Source organism: Scyliorhinus torazame, chromosome 8 (genome assembly GCF_047496885.1).
Source record: "Scyliorhinus torazame isolate Kashiwa2021f chromosome 8, sScyTor2.1, whole genome shotgun sequence".
Lineage (NCBI taxonomy): Eukaryota > Metazoa > Chordata > Chondrichthyes > Carcharhiniformes > Scyliorhinidae > Scyliorhinus > Scyliorhinus torazame.
This window is the reverse complement of record NC_092714.1, coordinates 110,230,567-110,255,611: the sequence shown is the minus strand read 5'-3', so window position 1 is coordinate 110,255,611 and position 25,045 is coordinate 110,230,567. Positions and strand designations below refer to the sequence as shown.

General features: G+C 46.6%; 1 protein-coding gene across 1 annotated transcript in view; it reads right to left on the bottom strand.

Moving 5' to 3' along the window:
• LOC140428037 (glutamate receptor ionotropic, kainate 1-like) overlaps positions 1-6,127 on the bottom strand; it is a 547,961-nt gene extending 541,834 nt beyond the window's left edge. The window contains exon 1 of the mRNA XM_072514019.1: positions 5,654-6,127. Coding sequence (XP_072370120.1) covers positions 5,654-5,774 — 121 coding nt within the window. The 5' untranslated portion in view covers positions 5,775-6,127. The remainder of the gene's footprint in view (positions 1-5,653) is intronic.
• Between the last annotated feature and the right edge of the window lie 18,918 nt (positions 6,128-25,045).

Below are 25,045 nucleotides of genomic sequence, written 5' to 3'. Positions count from 1 at the left end.
CCTGACTTGGGAATACTTTGCTGTTCCATCAGCATCACTGGATCAAAATGCTGGAACTCCCTACCTAATAGCAACGTGAGAGCACCTCCAGCACATGAACTGCTGAAGTTCAAGAAAATGGCGCATGACCGAAGGGTTAGACAATAAATGTTGGGCTTGTGAGCAACACAAATAACCCGAAAATGAACTAAATAAAAGAACATGCTTTTAAGCAAATAGAACACTTACAACACCAGGTTAAAGTCCAACAGGCTTGTTTCAAACACTAGCTTTCGGAGCACTGCTCCTTCCATAGGTGAATGAAGAGGTATGTTCCAGAAACATATATATATCGACACATATAGACATTTAAGCAAATATGCATCAGTATAACTGATTTGATTGCAACCATATACAATGCTTTATTTTTTAAAACAGAGGTATTCTTCTAAATAAATGACTGTTACACACAAGTCGCGAGAACTTGTATCCATGTCAGTAATTTTAAAATAAACTAATTTTTCCCTTCTCCAACGCTCATTGATGTGGTGGAACTAGTCCTGCAAAGGAAGTCCTTTAGTCTGCACATTCCCAGAATGGTTGCTCCCTGGTGAGGCCGTTTTTGTTTCATTTTACCCAAGTTACTTCAAGCCAACACGTTTATGGGAAGGCTTATCATTACAAAAACCCCAGAGCAAACATATCAGAACAGACTTTCACATTCTTATTGTAAAGAATGTCTTCTCCAAAATTTGAAACAATACATTGTTAATTCTAATAATTGTATGTTAAGGAAGAATGTGCCTTAAATCAGGTTTATTTCCAAGATTATAAAGCAAAGTCATCGATTCCCCCAGACACTCAAACGTGTTGGGGCAGCACGGTGGCACAGTGGTTAGCACTGCTGCCTTGCAGCACCAGAGACCCGGGTTCAACTCAGGCCTTGGGTGATTGTGTGGAGTTTGCACATTCGCCCTGTCTGCATGGGTTTCCACCGGGTGTACCGGTTTCCTCCCACAGTCCAAAGATATGCAGGTTAGGTGGATTGGCCATGTTAATTGCACCTTCGTGTCCAAAGATTAGATGGGGTTATGAGGTTACAGGGACAAGGTGGGGGAGTGGGTCTAAGTAGGGTGCTCTTTCAGAGCGCTGGTGTAGTCTCAATAGGCTGAAAGGCCTCCTTCTGCATTGTAGGGATTCTATAAGAGTAGACTGGTTTATATACTTTTACAATGATCCCCTTAACCTACCCCAATGAGGAACAGCTGTACTTAATTACCAACGTAAGGGAACTATTTCATTGCTTGTCTGCCCCTCTTCCATGGCTACATTCACAGTCAGGTGTCCCTTGAGAGGAACCAGGTGGTGTCCCCTGCCACCCTTGAGACCTTCCATGCCCATTGGGCACCACAGAGGCACATTTTGGTTTGATGTTTTAAGTCTCATTTGTGATTCGCTTTTTGTTTGAGGCAGTTTCCCTTTAAGCAACTGTCCCTTTAATTTGTCCCTCAGTTTATTTGATTTTGTTTACTTGGTTATTTGTGTTAATCAAAACAGTTGCAACATAAATTCAGCATTAACATATAGGACTTCTGTAAGATGTATTTGATGTCTTTGAGATGACAGGAATTGACAGTCAATGTAGGCAAATTATTCACAATTTCAAACGATTCAAATGTCAGGGACTAATTTTGAAACTCTGAAATCAACAGTAATACAAGTCACGCAAAACTTTCTTTCCACTTAATAGTCTGAACATGAGGTAAGTTTCTGGGAAAATCAAACAAGGGGTGTCAGCAAAAATAGGTTCAAGAGACATAGATCTTAAAGAGAAAAAAGATTGAGGGCCCCAGCGAAACCATAACAGGTGATAAGTTAGGGTTAAACTATGGTTTAATAGCTTTTTCCTGTACTTGAAAATCATTAAGTTCTTAATGGCAAAAACATAACCAGTGTTACGGAATTGGGACTTAATACTTGACATAGCTTTCAGTGCACAGATGAAATAATACTGCACTTCAATAATTCCAAGCTGCTGAAACAGCTGCTTGACCTATTTCCTCTAATCTGCTCTTCCCCTTTGGAATGAAAGGAAATAAATCGATCTTGTTGATTTTAAGTGGGTGCTGAGTATGCTGAACTCTCCAACCCAAATTGTGTTTGGAATCCTAAGGGAACTATTAATGTCAAAGCATTCACTTAAAACAACGAAGGCAAAAAATACACCGGCAGGGCCATAGGTCAGGCTGCAGCGTAATCATCACAGCACAGCACAATCACCAATAATCTCATCTAGAAATTAAATTGAAACTTTATTGTTTCTCAACTTAATGTTTGAGTAGGATTGACTCTTCTCAAAGGATAGAAATTCCTTCTTTTTAAGTCAAAAGTTACAATGCGAGGAGAAAAGGTGGCCATAAAAAGAAACCATTTATCTTTTCAAACCTACTGCTGTGCATTTTCTTTATTCGCCTTTCTTATTTTTTTAAAAATTGGTCTAGTTCCTGTACAAGGCTTATTTTGCTCTCCACATTTTTTCAATTTTGTTCTGTAGGCAAGAACATTTATTACTTTTAGCAATTACTTTAAAAACTGATAGAAACAGAGATAATGGCTAACCAAGAAACCAGATAATCATCAATTGAGGGGACAACTGGGAGGGGAGAGAACTGGCTTCAGAAAGTATAGAGGCAGTCAGACATTAAGGGGTAGAATAACAGTACAGCAAAAAGCAGAGAACATGGGAAAAATGTTAATTTTTATTTTACAAAATCATTTAAATATCATTTATTCATTCTGGCAAGATAAAATTTTAATGCTGAGATCATGTAATTGTACATTTCTGAAACTGCTTTCAATGTATAGTTGTAACACAAAAAAGGAAGGTAGAAATGTAATTAAATGCACAATGAATTCTGAACTACTGCCCAGGATTTTCATTGATAACTATCAACCATCTGCTTTTTCCTGTAAGAATAAAAGCAGAAAAGAAATGAATTGAGGGGTACAATGCATATATCTGGACTTCTTCAGTACTTCAGGTGGATTTGATGTTAAAGGCAAAAGGATGAAGCTGAGATTTTTCATAATTTCCAGTAGCAAGATAACTATCTTTTTCATTTCTATTTTGTAATTTGCATGCCAAAATGGTCAACACCATTGCTGATGTTTGATTAGCAGCTGTTCATTCATATCCCATATGTACCTGAAATGTTTATTCATTCCCCTCTGCTTTTTTGTAGGTTTTTTTGTATTTTCTCCATTATTTTCCCTTCCAAATTCTGCTTCCAGCATGTGATTAATTTTCTGAAACCCAGGATTTCATCAGAACGGCTCTTTAGTCAACCTTTAGATTTCCCTTTCCATCAAGTGGGGAAATACCCAACCTCCACTAGGCCCTCACCACCACTGTGCAATTCAGGTAAGAAATTCACTCTCAGCTGTGCACTTGAACCCCTCCATTCCAATTGCACACCCATCACTTCCAATGAGCGCCACCAATCCTGCCATTCCCCCCAAGTATATCTTGTTGTGTGTTCACTCCTCATGTTGTTTTCAACCCTCTTCTGTGCACGATCTCCAGATCATTTATAGAGTTCAATTAAAAATAATGGGAAGCTGATTTGTTCCTAAGTCTCAGGTCATATATTATTGAATCATTCGCTAGGAAAAGAACTACAGCAGCATTCCATCAACCTGCCCACTTCTGCAAACCCTCGCCCCCTCCCACTCCCGTCCACTGCCCCTTCCCCCCTCAGCCCCCCTCCCCTCCCCCCCCTCCCCTCCAAAAGTAGCACCCTTCATCGCCGCTACTTTGCACTTCTCCCATCCAGCCCAGCTGAGATGAGGAGCTCCCTCCAGTGGCATTTTCAATGCAGCAGCACTCCTTTTCTCTCTCCCACAGCAGTGCATGGCGCCCTCCGCTGCAGCTACTTGGTACCTCTTCCCCGCAGCTCAGCTGAGAATAGGTGCTCTCCAGATAGGAAATAGTACATCCAGCCTACCATGCGGCCTGCTATTACTGCCATTCTGTTTATCACATGAACAACACAAATTCAGAGAGAGTTACTCAACAGTATGGATCATTACCATCTTTTCACAAAGGGGGCTGAACACAACTACCCAATCACACAGCCATGAATAAGGTCCCTCTCCCGAATAACAAAGGGCTAAAGTAACGGACCTGTCCATCTATTTGAATGTCTACATGGAAGTATCAGGAGCAAAATAACTCGGGAATGATCCCACTAGATCTAATAGAATTTGCATGGAAAAATGTGTGCTTCCACCCATGGGTTATTTACTTGTCAATTGGAGTTCTTTTGGATTATCTTAAATCAAAGAGCTGGCAACAACACTCGAAATGCCAGTGTTTAAAAGTTAGTAATAATGGGAACTGTTGCCGGCTTGTTGTAATTGGAAAGAATCCTTGGCGTGGTCTTTAATGTTATTATTTAATATTAGAAATTGAAAAATTGCATCCTTTTAGAAGAACGTTTTCAGTTTCTCTGGTGTAAAATAAAAATACAGAAGTTTCACAGTTTGATATTTGGGTCAGATTTGGATAGTAAAAAGGGTTGGAGGGCTGGTTGGCCGCTTTGTGGGGCAGCTCCGGTTAATATTGATCAGTGTGAAGCAGCCCAGCCACTCCACCCTTTACATTCTAGTGAAGAGCAGCGAAGGAGCTGTCCATTCTGCTGACTGCTAAGCTGCTGGATAAGTGCTGAATAAACGAGCTCACCAGAGGAGAGAAAAAAAACAAGAAGAATTCACCTCAGTTGAATGTGTCCGCTGTGAATTGAAGGGACGCCGAATGCAATAATATTGAATGGGAGCAAATCCAACTGCCCTGGGGGTTTGGATGGAATCGTGTTTCAGTCCAATCCTGGAGAGGGGTGACCTGATGTTCAACAGATTTACTACCAGTAAATCCAGGCGACCTAAAGAAGGTTTTCAGGATTGAAGTATCATCGAAGTATAATTGAGACACATTTTGGACAATGTGTGTAACAGGTGGGCTCACTGGGTGACCCCGAGCCAGTCTATCCAGGTTAGACCCTGCAGCTCCGGCCGCCTAATTGAAATGTGGGCCCACATTAACTTGAAATTTGGACACAACCTTTGGAATTTGTCAGCTCTTAACAGACAGCTGTCAATTCTCCCATTGCTGAATTCTGCTTTCAGCTCGACCTGCAACTTTAACAAGGAATCCACAGCACACACATTGCAAAATGGGAACTTGCTCCACAACATGGTCAATGATCGTTGTTTTAAGTTTGGGAACTGGAACAATCCCAAATGAATCCAAACATTAAAATCCATCAAACCAGACAGGCTTCTTAATGGAACTTGCATTCCCCTGGGATCTGAAGCAGCTGGAGTCAGATCCCAAAGACACAAAATCTAGTCAATGCTGCTGTCAGTGTCCTCAACTTTCCAGCACACACACACACCCGGGGCCCCCACGCTTGCTGTGTGGACACTTCGCCGCATTGTCAGCTCCAGGCACAGTCTCAGGGACTCGCACACACACGCGCCTCGCACTTTATTCTCATTTCCGCCCCAAACGCGAAGATCATTAAACAATAATCAGTCATTCAGAATGAGGAACACAAACGGTGCTCACCACAATAAGCGGAAAACGTTAAATTAAGCCACATTGGCAGAAACTTACCAATCCTGAGGACTTGTTGAGAACTCTGCGAGGGAATTACGAAGATGTGCAGTAGTAAGCAAAGTGCAGCTTTTGCATCCTGGAATAACACGTTCGGATCGCAGCACATGGTTATTCTCATGGCTGTCAGCTTGTTCTCTCTAAATCAATGGAAGGATTTGTTGGGATCCAGAACTCGGCGACTTTGTCCCCATTCCATATTGACCCTGCTGGAGTCACTGAGTAATTCTGCCCGCCTGTCCCCTCTCTCAATGCACAAACACACACACGGCTCGGAGGAGTCGGCGAAACACTCTCCCTTTCACACACACACACCGCTATGGTCCTGCAGCTGGAGCTGCAGCTGGCCCAGTGGTGTCCCACAGCTGGGTCAGGGCTGGCCGCTCAGTGACATGAACAGGAACACCAGGCGAGAGGAGGTGCCTCGCCGCAGCGTCCGGGCTCACTCTTCGCCAGCCGGCGGCTGTACATCAGTAAAACGATGGGGATCAGTCAGAGAGAGAGAGAGAGAGAGAAATCCCAACCTCACATTTAATCCTCATTCTGACTGGTGACGCGACTGGTTTCAGAACTCCAATCAAACCATTCCACTGAAATCAGACTCTCAATTTCATATCGATGTATAGATATATATGCACAGTATATGGTATTCCTTGTTCTTCCTGTATAGACACACTTGCTTGAGTAATGCAATAATGAATAGTTGTTTCTAATCTGACCTGTCCTCTCGCCACCCCCCCCCCCCCCCCCCGTAGCATTGAACTATAGGATTTCTCTTCCTTCAGCGCAGTGAATTGACCCCAACTCCTTATCATGATTTCTGACCATCCCAGTTCAGACCAATTTAAATAATTGAGAACCTTGTGTTTAGACACCTTGGCCCTAAGGGCTGTTTCCAATCTCCCCTTGCAGCCCCCATGCCAACCACCAGTTTACAGGAAATTATTAATGTTTTAATGTTCGAATTGAATGTTTCCCTGCAACGTGCAGTGTCTGACCTACCCGGCAATGGTTCGCCACACGACCCAAACAGTCTGAAACAAGCAGCCGCTCTTCACAAACATTGACGCTTGCGTTTGCAAACACATTCCAAAAGTTGTGACATTGGCGGCACTTGAGCCCTGCGGTTTTAGGAGTCATTTTAACCCAAGTAAATTGGCTTTCTGCTCCTCTGGAATTACTCTGACTAAAATGGGAATTCCTGGCTACCAAGATTCCACTGCTATGGGAGTCAGAGCCTCAATACAGATTGTAGGGATTTCGTTTTAGAAACTACTGGAATATTTTTGTTTTCTTTCCGAATGCTGAACCTGCGGGATTTTGTTGCATTAAATGTGCACGTTGAACAGAATTATTTTTTATGCTCCCAGAGGGATGTAATATTTATTCACTTCATATCAAATACTACGAACCCAGTTAGGGGCTGGTTTAGCACAAGGCTAAATCGCTGGCTTTGAAAATAGATTAAGGCAGGCCAGCAGCACGATTCGATTCCCATCCCAGCCTCCCCGAACAGGCCCCGGACGAGGGGCTTTTCACAGTAACTTCATTTGAAGCCTACTTGTGACAATAAGTCATTTCCATTTCATGAGTGAACATTTATTTTAAAGGAAAACGCAATTCTTCTTACATTATAGCTGCCTGTTCAATTCTATAGCATGAACAAAGTAATATCTTCTGATCTTAGTAGATATTGATGGAAATGACAGGTGGGATGAGATGAGATGCAGTGATAACGGAATGGTGCAATGCTGGGGGGGGGGGGGGGGGCGGGGGAGTGTAGGGACAGAGACACCTGGAGGTTAAATGTGCACAAATTGTGAAAGGTGGCAGGGCAGCTTGAGAAAGTGATTAAAAAGGCAAACAAGCCCAGGGTTTTATAAATAGAGGCGTAGGGTACAAAAGCAAGGACACTTTGATGAACATTTATAAAACCCTGGTTTGGCTTCCACTGGAGGGTTGCGCCCAATTCTGGGCACCACACTTTCTGAAGAATGTACAGCTATATTGCAAAGGATGTAGAAAAATATATGAGAATGGTTTGAAGATGAGGGATTTCATTTACATGGATAATTGGAGAAGTTGTTCTCTTTGGAGAAGAGTAGATTGAGAGATGATTTAATAGAAGTGTCCAAAATCATAATGAGACCGAGTAGATGGAGCAAAACTGTTCCCATTGGATGCCGGGTTGAGAAACAGAGGGCACCGATTGTATGTGATTGGCAAAACAATCAACAGTGGAATGAGGAAAAGCTTTTTTTTAATACGGTGTGTGGTTAGAACCTGAGTGTCCTTGGACAGCAGTCACTGAAAGCAAGCATGCAGATACAGCAAGCAGTTAGGAAGGCAAATGGCATGTTGGACTGCATTGCAAGAGGAATTGAGCACTGGAGCAAGGATGTCTTCCTGCAACTGTACAGGGCCTTGGTGAGACCATACCTGGAGTGTGCAGTTTGGGTCTCCTTACCTAAAAAAGGATATACTTGCCATAGAGAGAGTGCACCAAAGGTTCACCAGACTGATTCCTGGGATAGCAGGATTGTCATATGAAGAGAGATTGGGTCAAATAGGCTTTTATTTGCTGGAGTTTAGAAGAATGAGAGGGGATCTCTTTGAAACAGATACAATTCTGACAGGGCTGGACAGGCTGAATGCAAGCATGATGTTTCCCTTGGCTGGAGGGTCTAGAACAAGGGGTCACGGTCTCGGATACAGGATAGACCATTTTGCACTGAAATGAAGAGAAATTTCTTCACTCGGAAGGTAGTGAAACTTTCAAATTTTCTACCACGTAAGTCTATGGAGGCCAAGTCACTGAATGCATTTAAGAAAGAAATAGATAGATTTCTAGCCCGAAAAGACATCAAGGGGTATGTGGAGAGTGCGGGATTATAGCGCTGAGATAGAAAGATCAGCCATGATCAGATTGAATGGTGTAGCGGGCTTGTTGAGCCAAATGGCTCCTGATTTCTATGTTTCCATATTTCTAACCTGGAATGCACTGCCTGCGTGTCTAGTGGAAGCAGGTTCAATCATTGCTTTTGAAAGGTAATTTGATAATATTCTGAATATTTGCAGGGCCATGGGGAAAGTGTGGCAGAGTGGAATGAGCAAAGTTGCTGTTGCAGTGAACTAGTACAGGCACTATGGCTGAATGACCCCTGTCCCTGTCTTAAGTCTTCTATGAACCAATAATTCAAAGACTGTCTGTCACCATGTGCAAACTAAAAAGCATTTATTATAAACCTAAGCCTCTTCTGCAGTTACTTTGTTTCTCAGCTTCATGATTTTCATGGCTCATAATCTGGTTCAACCTTTTACATGTGCATGCACCTTATCATGAACTGAGCCCAGTTTAGACTGACAGACATTTCAACCCCAAGAAAAGTACTGGAGCTAGGTTTAGCTGACAAAATAGGGACTAAAATTCCCTGCAAAGGTTGATTCAGACATTTATGCCCAAATTTAATACATGCAAACTAGTGACACGCCCATCAGTAGTGGCATGGGCACATTCACCTGTGATCATCCATAGACGCATTAACCTGGAATTTCCTGAGCTTTTGAACCTGCAGACACACACAATTGGAGAACAAAGCAAATATATGGCCTAAAAGATTGCTGAATTCTGGGCACGAGTTCTGTACATAAGTAGAATCTCCCAAGTCCTTTATAATGATCTCTCCAATCCTCCTATCCATAATAATGACTCTACCTTCAATTTCAGAGTCTTACACCTGCGTAACATACAACTTTAAAAAAAAAATTTCCAGGATGTGGGCATCGCCGGCTAGGTTAGCATTTTTGCCCATCCCTAAATGCCCTTGAGGCGATGGTAGTGAGCCGACTTCTTGAACTGCTGAAGGCAATGTGGTGTAGGAACACCCATGGTGATATTAGGGAGGGAGATCCAGGACTTTGCTACAGCAACAGTGACAGAACAACGATATATTTTCCTGTCAGGACGGTGAATGGTTTGGAGAGGAGTATGCAGGTGGTGGCGTTCCCATGTATCAGCTGCCATTGTCTTTCTAGGTGCTAGATGTCATGGGTTTGCAAGGTGCTGACGAGTGTTTGTTCAAAGATGCTTCCCAACTTCCTAGATTTTATGATCAACAAAGAGGTAAGGGCTGTCACCACTGACCTCAAGGAAAGCTGCCTGCAAAGCTCTGTTGTAGGAATTGCCCTTTCCTGATGGCAGTTTCATACTGGCACTAAGGCAACTGCATGATGTCAACAAGCAGGTATAGAGTTAATCTCACTGAAGTTTTCACACCCAACAAACCAAAAGTAAATATTTGCAAATTAATAATTCTCAGGCAGCAAAATAAATGGATAACTCTGTCTTAAAAGCTAAAATAAAAGTTAATATATTTTTTAATGCTTTTAAAAATCTGAATGTTTCAGCTATTGTAGATAAATTTAGCATTGCATAAATGTAAAATGAGTTTCTCAAGTCATCTGAGGATGTTCAGCAGAATTATGAAGTTTGTAAACTGGGGCAGCATGGTGGTGCAATGGTTAGCACTGCTGCCTTACGGCACTGAGGACCCGGGTTCGACCCCGGCCCCGGGTCACTGTCTGTATGGAGCCTGTTGCTCTTATTAGCCTTAGCTTTATTAGCTCTGAATATGTCACCTTTGCTCACGAGTCGCCAGGTATCTTTCGGATACCGCCACGTGGTTCAAGCTCGAGTTATGATTAATAAGTCAGCACACCGCTTAGTAAGATTGAAATCAACGGTCATTTATTATGTACAGCAATAAATACTTACACAATAATCCTACTTTCTATATCACTACCTACCACTACTGGCCAATACTTAACTTTTGGGGATGGCCCACCAGGTCAGGGAAACAAATGGCTTATCGAATTGGGTCTGGCCTGCGGGATTCAAAAAGCTGATACGGGTCGATGGCTAGGAGTCTCTATCGGATAGCGATCGCTGGAGTCAAACTTACGGTTTCTGGTCAATGTTCTTGCGAAGGTTGCGAGCAGAAGAAGAAGGGAGAGAAGGAGCGATCTGAACTTGGCCCCCATTTTTCTAGGGGCCAGGGGCTTCCCGCCTCTCGGGGCGGACCTTGACCCTGAGCCCCAAGTGATTGGACTTGTTCCCAATCGCTGGGTTCGATATGCTCCAATAATGGGGCGATTCCTCGATCGGGGGGTGGTCGTTCACCTGTCTTTGTTTTGGCCACTGCTGGCGCCGAGAGGTCTGGCCCAGCATTCAATTTCTAATATGTTGCAATTGTTCCCGGGGATAGCTGATTAAACTGCAGATGTCTGTGTTGATGTGCTGCTAATGGTCGCAGGTATCGATCTGGGCCGACTTCCCCAGAGCTGAATACGCTATTCTGACTGCAGCTGTCCGTTTGTGTCCTGTTGGCTGCTTTTCCCATCAGCCTTTTCGGTTAGCCATTTTATATCGGGTTTTGGCCAAATAAATCGGGAATCAGCCATTTTAGGTGGCTACATTCCCTACTTGTGATCCTAATGCGAAGCGTGAAGGATCACCTAATTTTTGTCCTTTCCGTTCCCTGACCGGGGGGGGGGGGACACCTCCTACATGGCCACTACTCTGACCCTAGCTATGCACAAAAATTTACCTAAACAATTCTTGAGGGCGCTATGTCAGGCAGGGGCATGCACCTACAAAATAAAAACTTGGAACCTCTAATTTTACCTAAATACACTCATCAAGAATTGCATCATCCTATCTCTCTAAAATATACAACAACAATCATAACATTCAATATACTCTTTCCTGGCTTGGCAGTCAAGCTCAGGATCATACATTTTCTGTTAATGGGGTTTTGTACATTTTTTTATTTACAGAAAAACGCAAGTGCATGTTTTATTATTATGGTTTTATAGGTCGCGGGGGTCTGGGGTCTGGTCATACCCGAATATAGGGGATCGGATCCGATATACCGGGGTTCGAGTGCGGTACGCTCTCCTTCTCCATTTGCGGAGGCGCATAGTCTGCACTGCACAGCAAAGTATTGCCAACGCTAACAGTGCTTCAATTACGTAAGACAGGGAGTACCAGGTTATGAACCTGGCACAGGAGGAAGATGCAGTGTCGCTGGTGACGGGGCTTTGGTTACTGAGAGGCAGTGAAACATTAACGGCAGGGAGTTTTGGAGTAATGGGGTCCGCGTTCCCGCGCAACAAAATGTTCGTAAAGAAAATGTTGAGCACGATGAATGAAGTCCTCATGGCTGTCCTCTTTCTTTGTCTTTCTTTGCGTTCTCTGTTTTCTCCGGTCCTGGAGCTTCTGGAGTTCTGTAAAGCAAGCATAGTATCTGTAACTACCTTGGTATAATATCCGGTATGTTAGTGTGTCTGTCCTTCTTGGGGCCAATTAAACCCTTATAATTGGTCACTATATGTGACTCCCCCATTTTTTTCCCATTTTTTTTTCTCAAAACAAATGTTAGGACACGGCACACTTCCCAATGGTGGACCAGTGCTAAGTTTATCATCCAAATGTTCCTGGATGTAAATAGCATGTGGCAGCAACCCAAAGGTCGCCTAAATAAATAAAACTGTTTTGAAAGGAAAAGGTCGAATAAGGTGCGTATGGGCCGCGACAGGTAAGATTTGGATGGAGTCACCGGGTAGGATGGCTACCAATACCGTATGTCCCCTACCCGAGCGTTTTTGACCAGCGGGGGGGGGGGGGGGGGTCCCCAGGCAGGGCGGGTCTCACGCCATTTCTCCACTGCCTGAGCAACCGACAAGAACGGGCAAAAATGTAGTCATCATGGTGGTGTTGCTGCTGTGATTCTACTCTCAAATCAGAACGGGCGTCTGGTACTCGAACCAGTACCAGCTGAAAAGCTAGTTCCTCTGAACGAGCGTGTGGTCTGCTGACCAGGTATCTGCAGATAAGCTAGTTCCGCTGAACAAGCACCTGGTCTGTTGACCACGTATCTGTGGACAGGTTAGTTCCATTGAATGAGCGTCTGGTCTGTTGACCAGGTATCTGTGGACAAGTTGGTACCATTGTGGTATCTGTGGACAAGTTGGTACCGCTGAACAAGCGTCTGTCCGCGGTGGGTGTCCGTTGGAAAGAGCTAAAAGGTTTCAGGTGAATGGGTGTGTGACAGTGAGAAACATTCTCCCGTCGGACGAACAACACTTAAACAAACATACAAACAACGTAAAACATCCTGCAGGTTCCATCAGGAAGGACAACACTTTTCCCAAGTGTCTCCTTTAAATCATCATGTGGACACCTCAGTTCTCTGTTGCGAACAGGGTCGCAAAGGGGTTGGCGGATTGGGGGTCTGACTCGAGGTCGTCCCCTTCTCCCGGGTGCCAAGCTCTGGAGTGAATTAATGTTGAGAGGGAAGCGTGGTGTGAGTTGGGGTTGCTTTCGTCGTTGCGGACGAGTCTGTAGGAGTTGTCGCGGTGCCAATGGGTTTCGTCGAGTTGTGTGGGGACAAATTCGGGGTCGTCCGTGTGGTTCGGTGGTCGGTGGTGTGGTTTGTGATCATGAAGGGATCACTGGAGTCAAACTCGGAGTCGCTGGGTGTGGGTCCTGTTGTATGAGGATAGTAGGGTGGCGTGCTGTGGCTATCGTCAGAGTCACAGTCGCTGTCTCTGCTGCTGCAGTCTGTGGGCGTTCCGGGGCGGTGTGTAGATTCTGGGGGTGGAGTCGGGGGCGAGTCCGTGTTTGGGCTGGACGTGGCGGGGGTTGGTCTGGTTACGTTTGCTGTGGGCGGGGTGTGGTCTGCTGCGTCAAGCATGACGTGGTGGGCGTGGTTTGACTGTGCTCCATAAGCCTTTAACTGGTTTATGTGAAACCACGCAGTCTTACCATTTGGGTGTTTGATTTTATATACCGATGGGCTAACTTTATCCGTAATGGAGTACGGACCCGAGTATTTCGGAGACAGAAATGTGCTGGGGTTATACACAGACAACATCACTTATTGTCCTATATTATACTCCGTTGCATGTACTGCCTTATCAAAACAGGCCTTGCTCTGTTTTCCTTTAGTGCCCAGTTTAACTGCAGCTGCTAACTGAGCCGTTTTTACATTCGCAACTAATTGCTCAACGGCTTTCTCGTGGGTGAGGGCCGTAACTTCAGGGCTGGTCAGGTCTAAACCTAACAAGTACTCTGTCCCTTTCATGGGGCGTCTGGTCATGAGGGTGTGTGGGGTGTAACCTGTGGAGGTGGAAACAGTGTTACGCAAAAACATCAGCGCAAAGGGGAGGACTGAATCCCAAGTGGTGTTGTTCTGCTGGACCATTTTTCGGAGGGTGGTTTTTAGGGTCCGATTCATGCGCTCCACTATACCACTCGACTGTGGGTGGTACGCAATGTGAAATTTTTGGGTTATGCCAAATATCGTGAGGACGTTCTGCATGACCCGTCCCGTAAAGTGAGGACCTTGGTCCGATTCAATACTGCGGGGGAGTCCCCATGTGGTAAAGATGTTGTGGGTTAGGATTTTGGCGGTGGTTTCCGCGGTGTTGGTGCGGGCTGGAAATGCTTCCACCCACTTTGTAAAAGTGTCTATGACCACCAGAACATATTTATAGCCATTCCTGCAAGGGGGCAATGGACCTATAAAATCGATCTGGAGGTTAGCCAAGGGGCAGTTAACGGGTTGGGTGTGGCTGAGTTGTGCCTTTTTGGCATATCTATCTGGGTTGTTCTGTGCGCAGATGAGGCAATTCTCAATGTAATGGGATACATCCTCCTTGAGATTTGACCACCAACAAAGCTGTTTGAGGTGGGCTGCGGTGGGATCGATTCCCTGGTGTCCATGACCATCATGGAATAAACAAACTAATTGGTTCCTATCCTGCTTAGGAACTACATAAAGGGTGTCTTTTAACACCACACCGTCATGTGTGGTTATCGTATTTCTGTACCTCTCATATGAGGCTAGAAACTTCCTTTCACAATCTCAGTGAGAGCGCTATCCTGCTTCTGGGCCTCTACTAGATCTTCGATCCTAGTCTGCGCGACCTGAACTGCACTCACTGGCGCACTCACTGGGGCGCTCTCGGGGGGCTTCCAAAAGTACCCATGCCTGGATCCTGCCTTAGCCAGTGCGTCGGCTTTTACATTTCCAGGGGGGGGAGGAACGATGGTGGCTGCGGACTTTTATAATGCCAAAAGTCCTGTCCTTGGCTTTTTGCAAAATATGGCGGAGTAATGGGGCTGAGGGGAGGGGTTTCCCATCCGTGGAACCAAATCCTCTTGTTTCCCAGAGGGGCAGAAATTCGGTGAGGCTGTTGCAGACGTATAGACTGTCTGAATATATGTCTGCTGGGCTGGGGAAGGAATCTGAGTGCTCTATAATGTAAGCGATGGCCGCAAGCTCTGCTGCCTGCGCGCCTAAGTGCCCGGGTAATTTTAATGCGATTTCCTCGAGGGCGCGTCCCTGCGCGTCCTCCACATAAATCCCACAACCTGTTATGCGTTGCCCATCCAAGACTGTGGAAGATCCATCCACATAAATCCTAATGGGGTCACACGTGTCCGGGTGAGGGGAGCTCTGAGATGGAGTGGCTAGTTTTCTGGGGGGTGTTTTGCTATAAAGGGGCCTGTATTATGGTGGGGCGAGATGATTTCACACTCATGAGGGGGTTCCAGGGTACTGTAAATTGTCCGCTAAGTATGTGTGAGTCTTTGTCCGTTTCACTGTGATGTCCCGTCCTTGTAAGAGAAGGGTCCACCTAGCAGCGCGTATCTGGCTTACGGTACCGTCTTTAAGTCGTCCGTCTAGTAAAAGTTGGGTGGGGGTGTGCTCGGTCAAAATGGTGATGGGGTTTAGTCCGGTAATGTAAGAAAAGTACTGGACTGCCCAGAAAACTGCGGGCAAGTGCCTCTCACAGGCTGAGAATCCCTGCTCCACAGCATCTAAAATTCGGGAGGCATAAGCCACGGGTCTTAGCTGGTCATGCCGTTCCTGCAGGAGCACGGCTGAAAGGGTGCGGTCTGTGGTCGCTACCTCTATGGCGTAAGGGGAAAGCGGGTCTGGAACTTGTAGTGCGGGGGCGGCTATGAGCGCCTGTTTTAATGATTCCACAGCATCCGTATGCTGCGGAAGCCACTCCCAGGGGGCACCTTTCTTTAAGAGGTCTGAGAGGGGCGCTGCCTTGCTGGCGAAACCGTCCATGTGGTTTCGGCAGTAGTCAACCAGTCCTAAAAACGACCGGAGGGCTGAAACGTTTTGGGGAAGGGGCAATTTAGCGATCGAGTAAATTCTTTTGAGCTCGATCTCGCGTTTGCCGTGTGTGATAATAGTACCCAAATATACCACTTTCTCTTCCAATATCTGGGTCTTTTTGGGGTTTACTTTACAACCAATGGAAAGTAATAATTCCAGGAGTTCGGACAGAAGCTCAATGTGCTCTTCCTTTGTGTCTGTCTCCAGTAGTAGATCGTCTATATACTGTACCAGACATTCGGGGCGAGAAAATTTCGCCAATTCATTTGCCAGCTGTCGGTGGAAAATGGAGGGGGAGTTGTGGAAGCCTTGTGGCAGGCATGTCCACGTGTACTGCTGCGCTCTGAAAGTGAAGGCAAATTTGTCCTGGCACGCCTTTGCCAATGGAATGGACCAGAATCCATTACTGACGTCCAAAACCGTGAAATATCGGGCATGGAGTCCCTGTTTGAGCATGGTCTCGGGACTTGTTGCAGCAGTGGGGGCTGCTATGGGGTGACTTTATTGAGTTCCCGATAATCAATGGTCAAGCGCCATGATCCGTCGGGCTTTCTTACTGGCCAAATCGGGGCATTATTAGTTGAGGCTATCGATCTTAGGACGCCCTGCTCTAATAAGCTTTCTATAATCTTTAGGATTTCTCCCTCTGCTTCTAGGGGGAATCCGTACTGCTTTTGGGGTCTCGGGTCCAGTCCTGTTATTTGTGCGGAGCCAGTCATCCGTCCACAGTCGTGTTTGTGGGTCGCGAATGCCGCCCTGTTTTTTTGCAGGACTGCCTTAACCTGTCGGTCCATGCTGAGTGTGGTGGGATTGAACCAAAACTCGCCTACTGCGCTAATTTTGTTCATATAGTCCCCAATGTTGAGCGTTACGGGAGCTCTAGCGGATTTCGCCATCTTCCAGACACACTGGTTGACTGGATCGAAAGAGAGGTGGTGGGAATTCATGAAGTCGATTCCCAAAATGTGCTCTGCTGTTGGGGGCAGGTTGACTAAAACTACGGGGTGTTTTGTGTTAATGTTCCGATTTGGATGGGTACCGGGGTTGTGATATGCCCCTGTTGTGAGTGGCCTGTGAAGCCGCTGAGGGTGATAGTGGCTGTAGTTTGCCACGTGTCCTTACCAAGGGTGGAGGAATTTAAGGTGGTGCGGGACCCTCCTGTGTCCCAGAGAAGCTCGATCAGCTGTCCCCGAATTTTCGCTGCGACTACAGGTCGTCCTGACCTATCCCAAAGGGTATCGCAGACCCAACTGGGGGAGCCTGTACACCGTCAGTCCGTTCCGGTCAAGTCTGTCTTATCCGACTGGGCACTATCGCTATGTATGGGCTCTGCCTTTTTCTTAGTGAGAGTGCCTGTCTGTTTGGCTCTCTGTGGTTTTTTAGGGGCATTGCATTCTTTGGCAAAATGTCCCAACTGTCTGCAATTGTAGCATTCTTGCGGTTTTGCTGGGGGGCTGCTCTTTCCCTCGTTTACCCAGGCGGGGTTGTGAAGAGTGGTTCTTACTGCCTGCACGTCTGCGGCGGCTTGTTTTTCCTCGGGGGTTCTAGCCGCGGGTTTATTGTGAGCAGACTGTTCCCAAACGCGGGACAATCTTTTGACCACCCACTTCTCATTATGAGCCTCCTCCGAGGGGTCATAATTACTACAGGCATTCTGTCCTGCTTCCGTGGCATGGGAGATAAGGGTGCGGGTCCATTTGGCCATATTGTCTGCGGACAAATGGGCACGGTCTACATTTCCGAAAACGGCTTCAAAGTGAATCCACAAGCGTCCTGCGAACGCTGTGGGGTGTTCAGACTTTTTCTGTCTGCACTTATTTAGGCCATCTACGGGGTCACCCCGGTTTTACCCGATCGCATCCAGGATCGCGGTATGCATTTCTGCAAGGGTGCCTCCTCCTACGTTCTGTGGGTCGGGGAGGGCTGCTGCGACCGATGGGTCTAAGCTGAGGACCATGAGCTTTACCTGCTCTTTCTCATCCAGGCCGTACAAGGTCGCCTGGTGTTTGACGGTGGCAAAGAAATGGTGTGGGTCTGAAGCGGGGAGGAACGGTGTGATTTTAGCACACGCGTCCCATAATTGGGTCACTGTGAGGGGGGTGGAATATAGGAATTCCGCCTCGTCTGATGTGGCTGTGCGGTGGGTTGTTACAGGGTTCATCGGAGCCTGAACTACCTGCTGTGTGGGGGTGCTTTTCTCCTTTGGGGCTTTCCCTGCGCACATGTTCCCTGAACATATCTCTGCGCTATTTCCTGTAATTCTTCCCAGTCAGGGCCGTCTTCCTGGTCTAAACTTTCCCCAAAAGTTTCTTGGAATCCCTTTTGGACAGAAAGCAGTGATTGCAGGTCTGCAATTTGCTTCCGGCACTTCGCATGGTCTATGGTGCTCTGCCTTTGTTCTGTGGTTGCAGCGTGGAGCGCTCTCAAGGCTGCCTTGAGATCACTACATTGTTTCTGTTGCGTCGCCACCTGCTTCTCTGTTTCTTTCTTCTTCAGGACTGCACGCTGCGTGTCCTGATAAGCCTTTTCATACTGGGACTGGAAACTACTCAAATGCGCCAGACAAGACTGGTGACCCCGTTTGGCGTCAGCCACCTCTTCGTCCTTTGCTGCTAATTTCCCCCTTAATTCCAGATTCTCTTTCTCCACCTCGCATACATCGACTTTACTCATACGATGTATGCCCTCTACTTCTTTGCGGAGCGTCCTGACGACCTCCTCTGTGCCTCCAATTGTGCCAGACAGGACACAATTGCCATCCGCTTGCGAGCTTTTGCTAAGTTCTTTTTGTGGATTTCACTCATGTTCTCCCACCAAGTATGCCCTATACTTCCGGGACCTGAGTCGTCATTATTACAGAAATCATTCCACATGGGCCATCCTTTGCCCTTGAGGAACCCACACTTGTGGGTTTTTTTTTGTTTCCAATTGGATTCTATTCAAATTTCTTGGGTTCTCCCGGAGTGGTTATCCACTTCTAGATCGGGTCCTGTCAGGATGTCGCCAAAATGTTGCTCTTATTAGCCTTAGTTTTATTAGCTCTGATTATGTCACCTTTGCTCATGAGTCGCCAGGTATCTTTCGGATACCGCCACGTGGTTCAAGCTTGAGTTATGATTAATAAGTCAGCACACCGCTTAATAAGATTGAAATCAACGGTCATTTATTATGTACAGCAATAAATACTTACACAATAATCCTACTTTCTACACTACCTACCACTACTGGCCAATACTTAACTTTTGGGGATGGCCCACCAGGTCAGGGAAACAAATGTTTTATCGAATTGGGTCTGGCCTGCGTGATTCAAAAGGCTGATACGGGTCGATGGCTAGGAGTCAATATCGGGTAGCGATCGCTGGAGTCAAACATACGGTTTCTGGTCGATGTTCTTGCGAAGGTTGCGAGCAGGAGAAGAAGGGAGAGAAGGGGCGATCTGAACTTGGCCCCCATTTTTATAGGGGCCAGGGGCTTCCCGCCTCTCAGGGCGGACCTTGACCCTGAGTCCCAAGTGATTGGACTTGTTCCCAATCGCTGGATTCGATATGCTCCAATAATGGGGCGATTCCTCGATCGGGGGGTGGTCGTTCACCTGTCTTTGTTTCGGCCACTGCTGGCGCCGAGAGGTCTGGCCCGGCATTCAGTTGCTAATATGTTGCAATTGTTCCCGGGGATAGCCGATTAAACTGCAGATGTCTGTGTTGATGTGCTGGTAATGGTCGCAGGTATCGATCTGGGCCGACTTCCCCAGAGCTGAATACGCTATTCTGTCTGCAGCTGTCCGTTTGTGCCCTGTTGGCTGCTTTTCCCATCAGCCTTTTCGGTTAGCCATTTTATATCGGGTTTTGGCCAAATAAATCGGGAATCAGCCATTTTAGGTGGCTACAAGCCTGCACATTCTCTCCCCCACAACCCAAAGATGGGCAGGGTAGGTGGATTGGCTATGATAAATCGCCCCTAAATTGGGAAAAAAAATTGGGCACTTTAAATTAAAAGAAAATAAAGTTTGTAAATTGTTAAAAAACCCAGTTACAACTTGTGGTAGTATGCATTAGGGGTCATGTGGGACTGTGAAGCCGTGATGTCATTGGCTGACAGATCCCGGGTCCTGGTTGGCTGTTGACCTCTAGCTCCGCCCTGAAGGCGGAGTATAAGAACCAGGAGTTCTCCCCCGCAGGCCAGTCTGTTACTGAACTGCGGGGAACAAGTCACGCTTAATAAAGCCTCATCGACTTCATCTCTATTCATCTCTCGTGAGTCTTTGTGCGCTACACAACTCATTCAGTGTTTTTACTGCGAGACTAACAACATTAGACAGGAACTTCTTGGCAATTTATGATTGCAGGCAAGATAGCAGCCTGTGAGAACCTCCAGGTGATGCTCCAAGGAGGAACGTGAACTTTTGTAACAGCAACATCTGGACTTGTGCATATCTGACCTCCCAAAGTTGCAGTCAGTTTCAGTGGGAGAATGGTGGTAAGTTCGCCGTCATTACCATCAAAACCCTATGCCGTAATGGCCATATATTTAGGCACAACAGGAAACATTCATTTTTCAGGCTTTTTTCTGGGAGAACTTTCCTAAAAGCCTCATTGGGACTTGCTCTGTATTTTCTGTTCCTTTGTTTATATTATAATGGCATTAGTTTGTGACATTAAAAATTTTGAAAATTTTCTGATTTCATGTTCTTAAGCACGGTTTTTCCGACACGATGAATAATGATTAGATGGGTCGAAATTTTAATTTTGATACTGAAAGAGGGAATATATGCGACCCGATTTTAACACCGAGTAAGAGAATTGGTTTGAATGAGTTAAAATCTCAGCCCATTATGCTGTGAGTTCAGTGCTTTACTTCAATTGTTTTAGATGATTTCTGCTTTGGCATTTACAACTGAGAATGACAGGAAATTTGAACATAATTTGAGATCGAAGTAATGGACACAACGTTGTTTGCAACTTCCAGGTTGCCACCGCAGAAACATTCAATACCAGGGTATCGTGAACATTTTAAATTGAAATTATGGATGCCTGTCACATTTGGGTGACTCCTTGAGAAGCAGGTGGAAAACACAACATGTTTAAGATTTCTTCTTTAGTGATTTTAATTTCCAGTAGGAGGAAGTTTCTCCACAGTTGTTTTAACAAACAATGATCTGTTTCATTCACAAACACTGATAAATAAAACACTTACTTTGATTTGACCGCAGGATTGAAGAAGAAAGTAGTGTATTAAATAAGGGGGAATTGACACAATTGCAGGCAACAAAGTAACTGTTTTCACAGTAATTTCATTGCAGTGTTAATGTAAGACTACTTGTGACTATAAAGATTATTATTATTATTATTATTAATTGGCAAATTTATAATTCATGCTTGCTCCAATTAGGATTGGTGTGAAAGATGCAGATGCTGAGCTCTCTTACCTCATGTCCCCTGTAAGCCTTGGGGTGATGGAGTGTGTTCAGAGGTGGTTGTGCGGCATATCTAACATAACAATCTCGTGGACCCAGGTAAATAGCGAAATATCATGAGGAATTTTCAAAAGAGGGCATTTGGTGAACCTCAGGAAAACCCCATCTAGTAACTAGATCCATTCACACATACCTAAAATGAAACTGGAACAATACAAGGTGTTTCTTTTAAATATAATTGAATACATAATCTAAATAACCTGACTTCAGGATAACCTTCAAGTATGAACACTTTGAGGTCTTTTAAAATGTCAACTTTGCAAAGTCTGATTTGAATTAAATGATAAAGGGATTAGAGGTGAGACTAAGTTTAATGCGAGAAGAGTGAAATGACAAGGATTCAACCACCATGAATAATGGAAAGGGATAACTTGCAAAGTTATCCTCTGCCAAATCTTTCTGTGGAAAAGGTGATGTTGCTTTAGAGAGTTTTCCAAAATAGGCCTAGAGGAAAGGGGGGAATCTTCTGTCTGCCTTGATGAAACTTCAGACATAATATCTAGCCTAATTATACGGAGATCCAAAAAGGAGAGAGTTCTCCATCTCATATAGGAATAGGACTGAGTGTTGGTGGCTTCAATATACCGGAAAAACAATGTGATCATGACTTCCGGTGGCGGCTATGAGGGAGTAAGTCGCACATTTGGTGGCTCCCGCTCTGGCTGGACTTTTGGACCTTTTCCCCCGGCTTTTTTGCGGTTTTGAGCACTGGCGTTGAAGGCGCAGATAATTTGCTACTGGGTCCACACATTGGTATATGGAACGAAGAACCCCAAGGGATCGAAAAGGAAGAAATAAGACGATAAGCAAGGGCTGGGTGGAGGTTGCGGCTGAAGACAATATGGCCGATGTTCGGACCCCTGCTGCGATGGCCCAACCATCAACAGAGGAACTGATGCAGGTCATCCAGGAGGGCTTTGCTAGGCAGAAACAGGACTGTCTTGATCCGATAAAGGAATCGATCGATCGGCTGGAGCGCAGGCTGGATGCCCAGGATTGGACGAATCAGAAGCTGGAGAAAGCGTGGCAGACCAGGAGAAGCACCAAACGATGATTGAGCTGGAGGTGGGGATGCTGAAGGATCAGCAAAAAAGGCTGCTGGAGAAGGTAGAGGACCTGGAGAATAGAGCTCGCCAGGAGAACCTAAGAATTGTCGGTGTCCCGGAAGGGGCTGAGGGGGCTGATGCTGGCGCATTTGTGGCGAGTATGTTTCAGAAGCTTCTGAGGGAGGGAGATTTTCCCCGACCGTTGGAGGTGGACAGGGCGTACAGGGCGATGGCGAGGAAGCCACTGCTGGGGGACCTCCCAAGGGTGATGGTGGTCCAGTTCCACAGGTTTTTGGACAAGGAGTGGGTTCTCCAGTGGGCCAAACGTACGCGGAGCTGCAAATGGGACAATAGCATTTTGCGTGTGTATCAGGATCTGAGCGTGGAAGTAGCCAGAAGGAGGGCAGGCTTCAATCAAGTTAAGGTGATCCTGTTCAAAAAGAAGATGAAATTTGGGCTGTTATACCCGGTGCGTCTTTGGGTTACGCACGAGGACCAGCACCATTACTTTGAGTCGCCCAAAGACGCGATGGACTTTGCCAAGAAGAAAGGGTTGGTGCTGAACTGAGAACTTTTTGTTTTAAGTTGTAACTTTTCTGAGTGATGTTTATTCGGGGGTGGGGGGGGAAGAGTGAGGGAACAATAGGTGGGAGACTTCTTGGCGCCGGAGGCGAGGGTCACCAGGCTAGCTGGGTGAGCTAGTCTACGGAAGCACAGTGGGGGGGGGTGTATATGATCAATATATGGCAAGGGTTAGGTTACAAAGTGGTGCTGCTGGGGGGGGTCGGAGTTACTCTGCTGACGAGGGAGGGACTTAGGTTTTGGGACAGAGAGGAGGTCGGGGGTGGGGGCTGCCAAGGAGGGGGGCCAGTGGAGACACAGCGCATAGTCTGGAGGTGGGCCCAGGGAAGTGGATGGCTGATCGGCGGAGGGGGGGGCACGGCACCCCCCAACTAGGCTGATCACCTGGAACGTTAGAGGGCTGAATGGGCCGGTTAAGAGGGCACGTGTGTTCGCACATCTGAGGGCTCTGAAGGCGGACGTGGTAATGTTACAGGAGACACATATGAAAGTGGCGGATCAAGTCAGGCTAAGGAAGGGTTGGGTCGGTCAGGTCTTTCATTTGGGGCTGTACACCAAGACTAGAGGGGTGGCGATTTTGATCAATAAGCGGGTGCAATTTCAGGTGGGCAGTATAGTCTCGGATAGGGGGGGCCGTTATGTCATGGTGAGCGGTAAGCTGGAGGGAAGGAACGTGGTCGTGGTCAACGTGTACGCGCCAAACTGGGATGATGTGGAATTCATAAAGAGAGTGCTGGGGAAGATACCTGATCTGGACTCGCACAAGTTGGTTATGGGAGGGGATTTTAATACAGTCATCGACCCCGGCCTGGACCGGTCGTGTTCGAAAATGGGGAGGGTGCCAGCAATGGCAAGGGAACTGATAGGGTTCATGGAACAGATCGGGGGGGGGGGGGTCGACCCATGGAAATTTAGGCATCTGATGGGGAAGGAGTTTTGTTTTTATTCGCATGTTCACAAGGTTTATTCCCGGACTGACTTTTTTGTTTTGAGCAGGGATTTGCTGGCGGGGGTGGTGGACTCGGGGTACTCGGCCATCACTATTTCGGACCATGCCCCACACTGGGTGGAACTGCAAGTCAGTGAGGAGAGCTTCCAGCGCCTGCAATGTAGGTTGGACGTGGGCTTGTTGGCGGATGAGACGGTGTGCGAGAGGCTGAGGACGTGCATGCAGAACTACCTGCAGGTTAATGATCTGGGGGAAGTCTCAGCAACAGTGGTCTGGGAGGCGCTGAAGGCAGTGGTGAGAAGGGAGCTTATTTCCATCTGGGCTCAGAGGGACAGGATGGATAGGGCAGAAACGGACCGATTGGTTAAGGAGATCCTACAGATAGATAGGAGGTATGCGGTGACCCCGGGGGTGGAGCTCTTAAGGGAACGTCGGAGGCTGCAGGCAGAGTTCGGGGTGCTGTCCACAGGTAGGGTAGGAGGGCAGCTTAGGAAGGCGAGGGGTGCGTTCTACAAACATGGGGAGAAGGCCAGCAGAATGCTGGCACAGCAGCTTAGGAAGAGGGAGGCGGCCAGGGAAATAGAGAGGGTGGTTGATGGGGATGGGAATTTAGTAGGGGACTCGGCAGGGCTAAACAGAACGTTCAGGGACTTTTAAAGTAAGCTCTATTGCTTGGAACCCCCCACAGGGCCCGAGGGGATGAGACGCTTTTTGGACGGACTGACCTTCCCAAGGGTGGGTATGGAGCTGGTAAATGGGCTGGGAGCCCCGATTAGGGCTGAAGAAATAGTTGAAGGCAATGCGGTCGGGTAAGGCCCCGGGGCCGGACGGTTATCCGGTGGAATTCTATAAGAAACTCTCGGGGATTTTAGGGCCGTTGCTGGTCAAGGTTTTCAATGAGGCAAGGGATAGAGGGGTGCTGCCCCCGACGATGTCACAGGCCACTATTTCGTTAATATTGAAGCGGGACAAGAACCCGGAGCTATGCGGGCCATATAGGCCGATCTCACTGCTCAATGTGGATGGCAAGTTGCTGGGCAAAGTTTTGGCCTCCAGGATTGAAGATTGTGTGCCGGATGTGATTACGGAGGAACAAACCGGGTTTGTCAAGGGCAGGCAGTTGGTGGCCAATATAAGAAGGTTGCT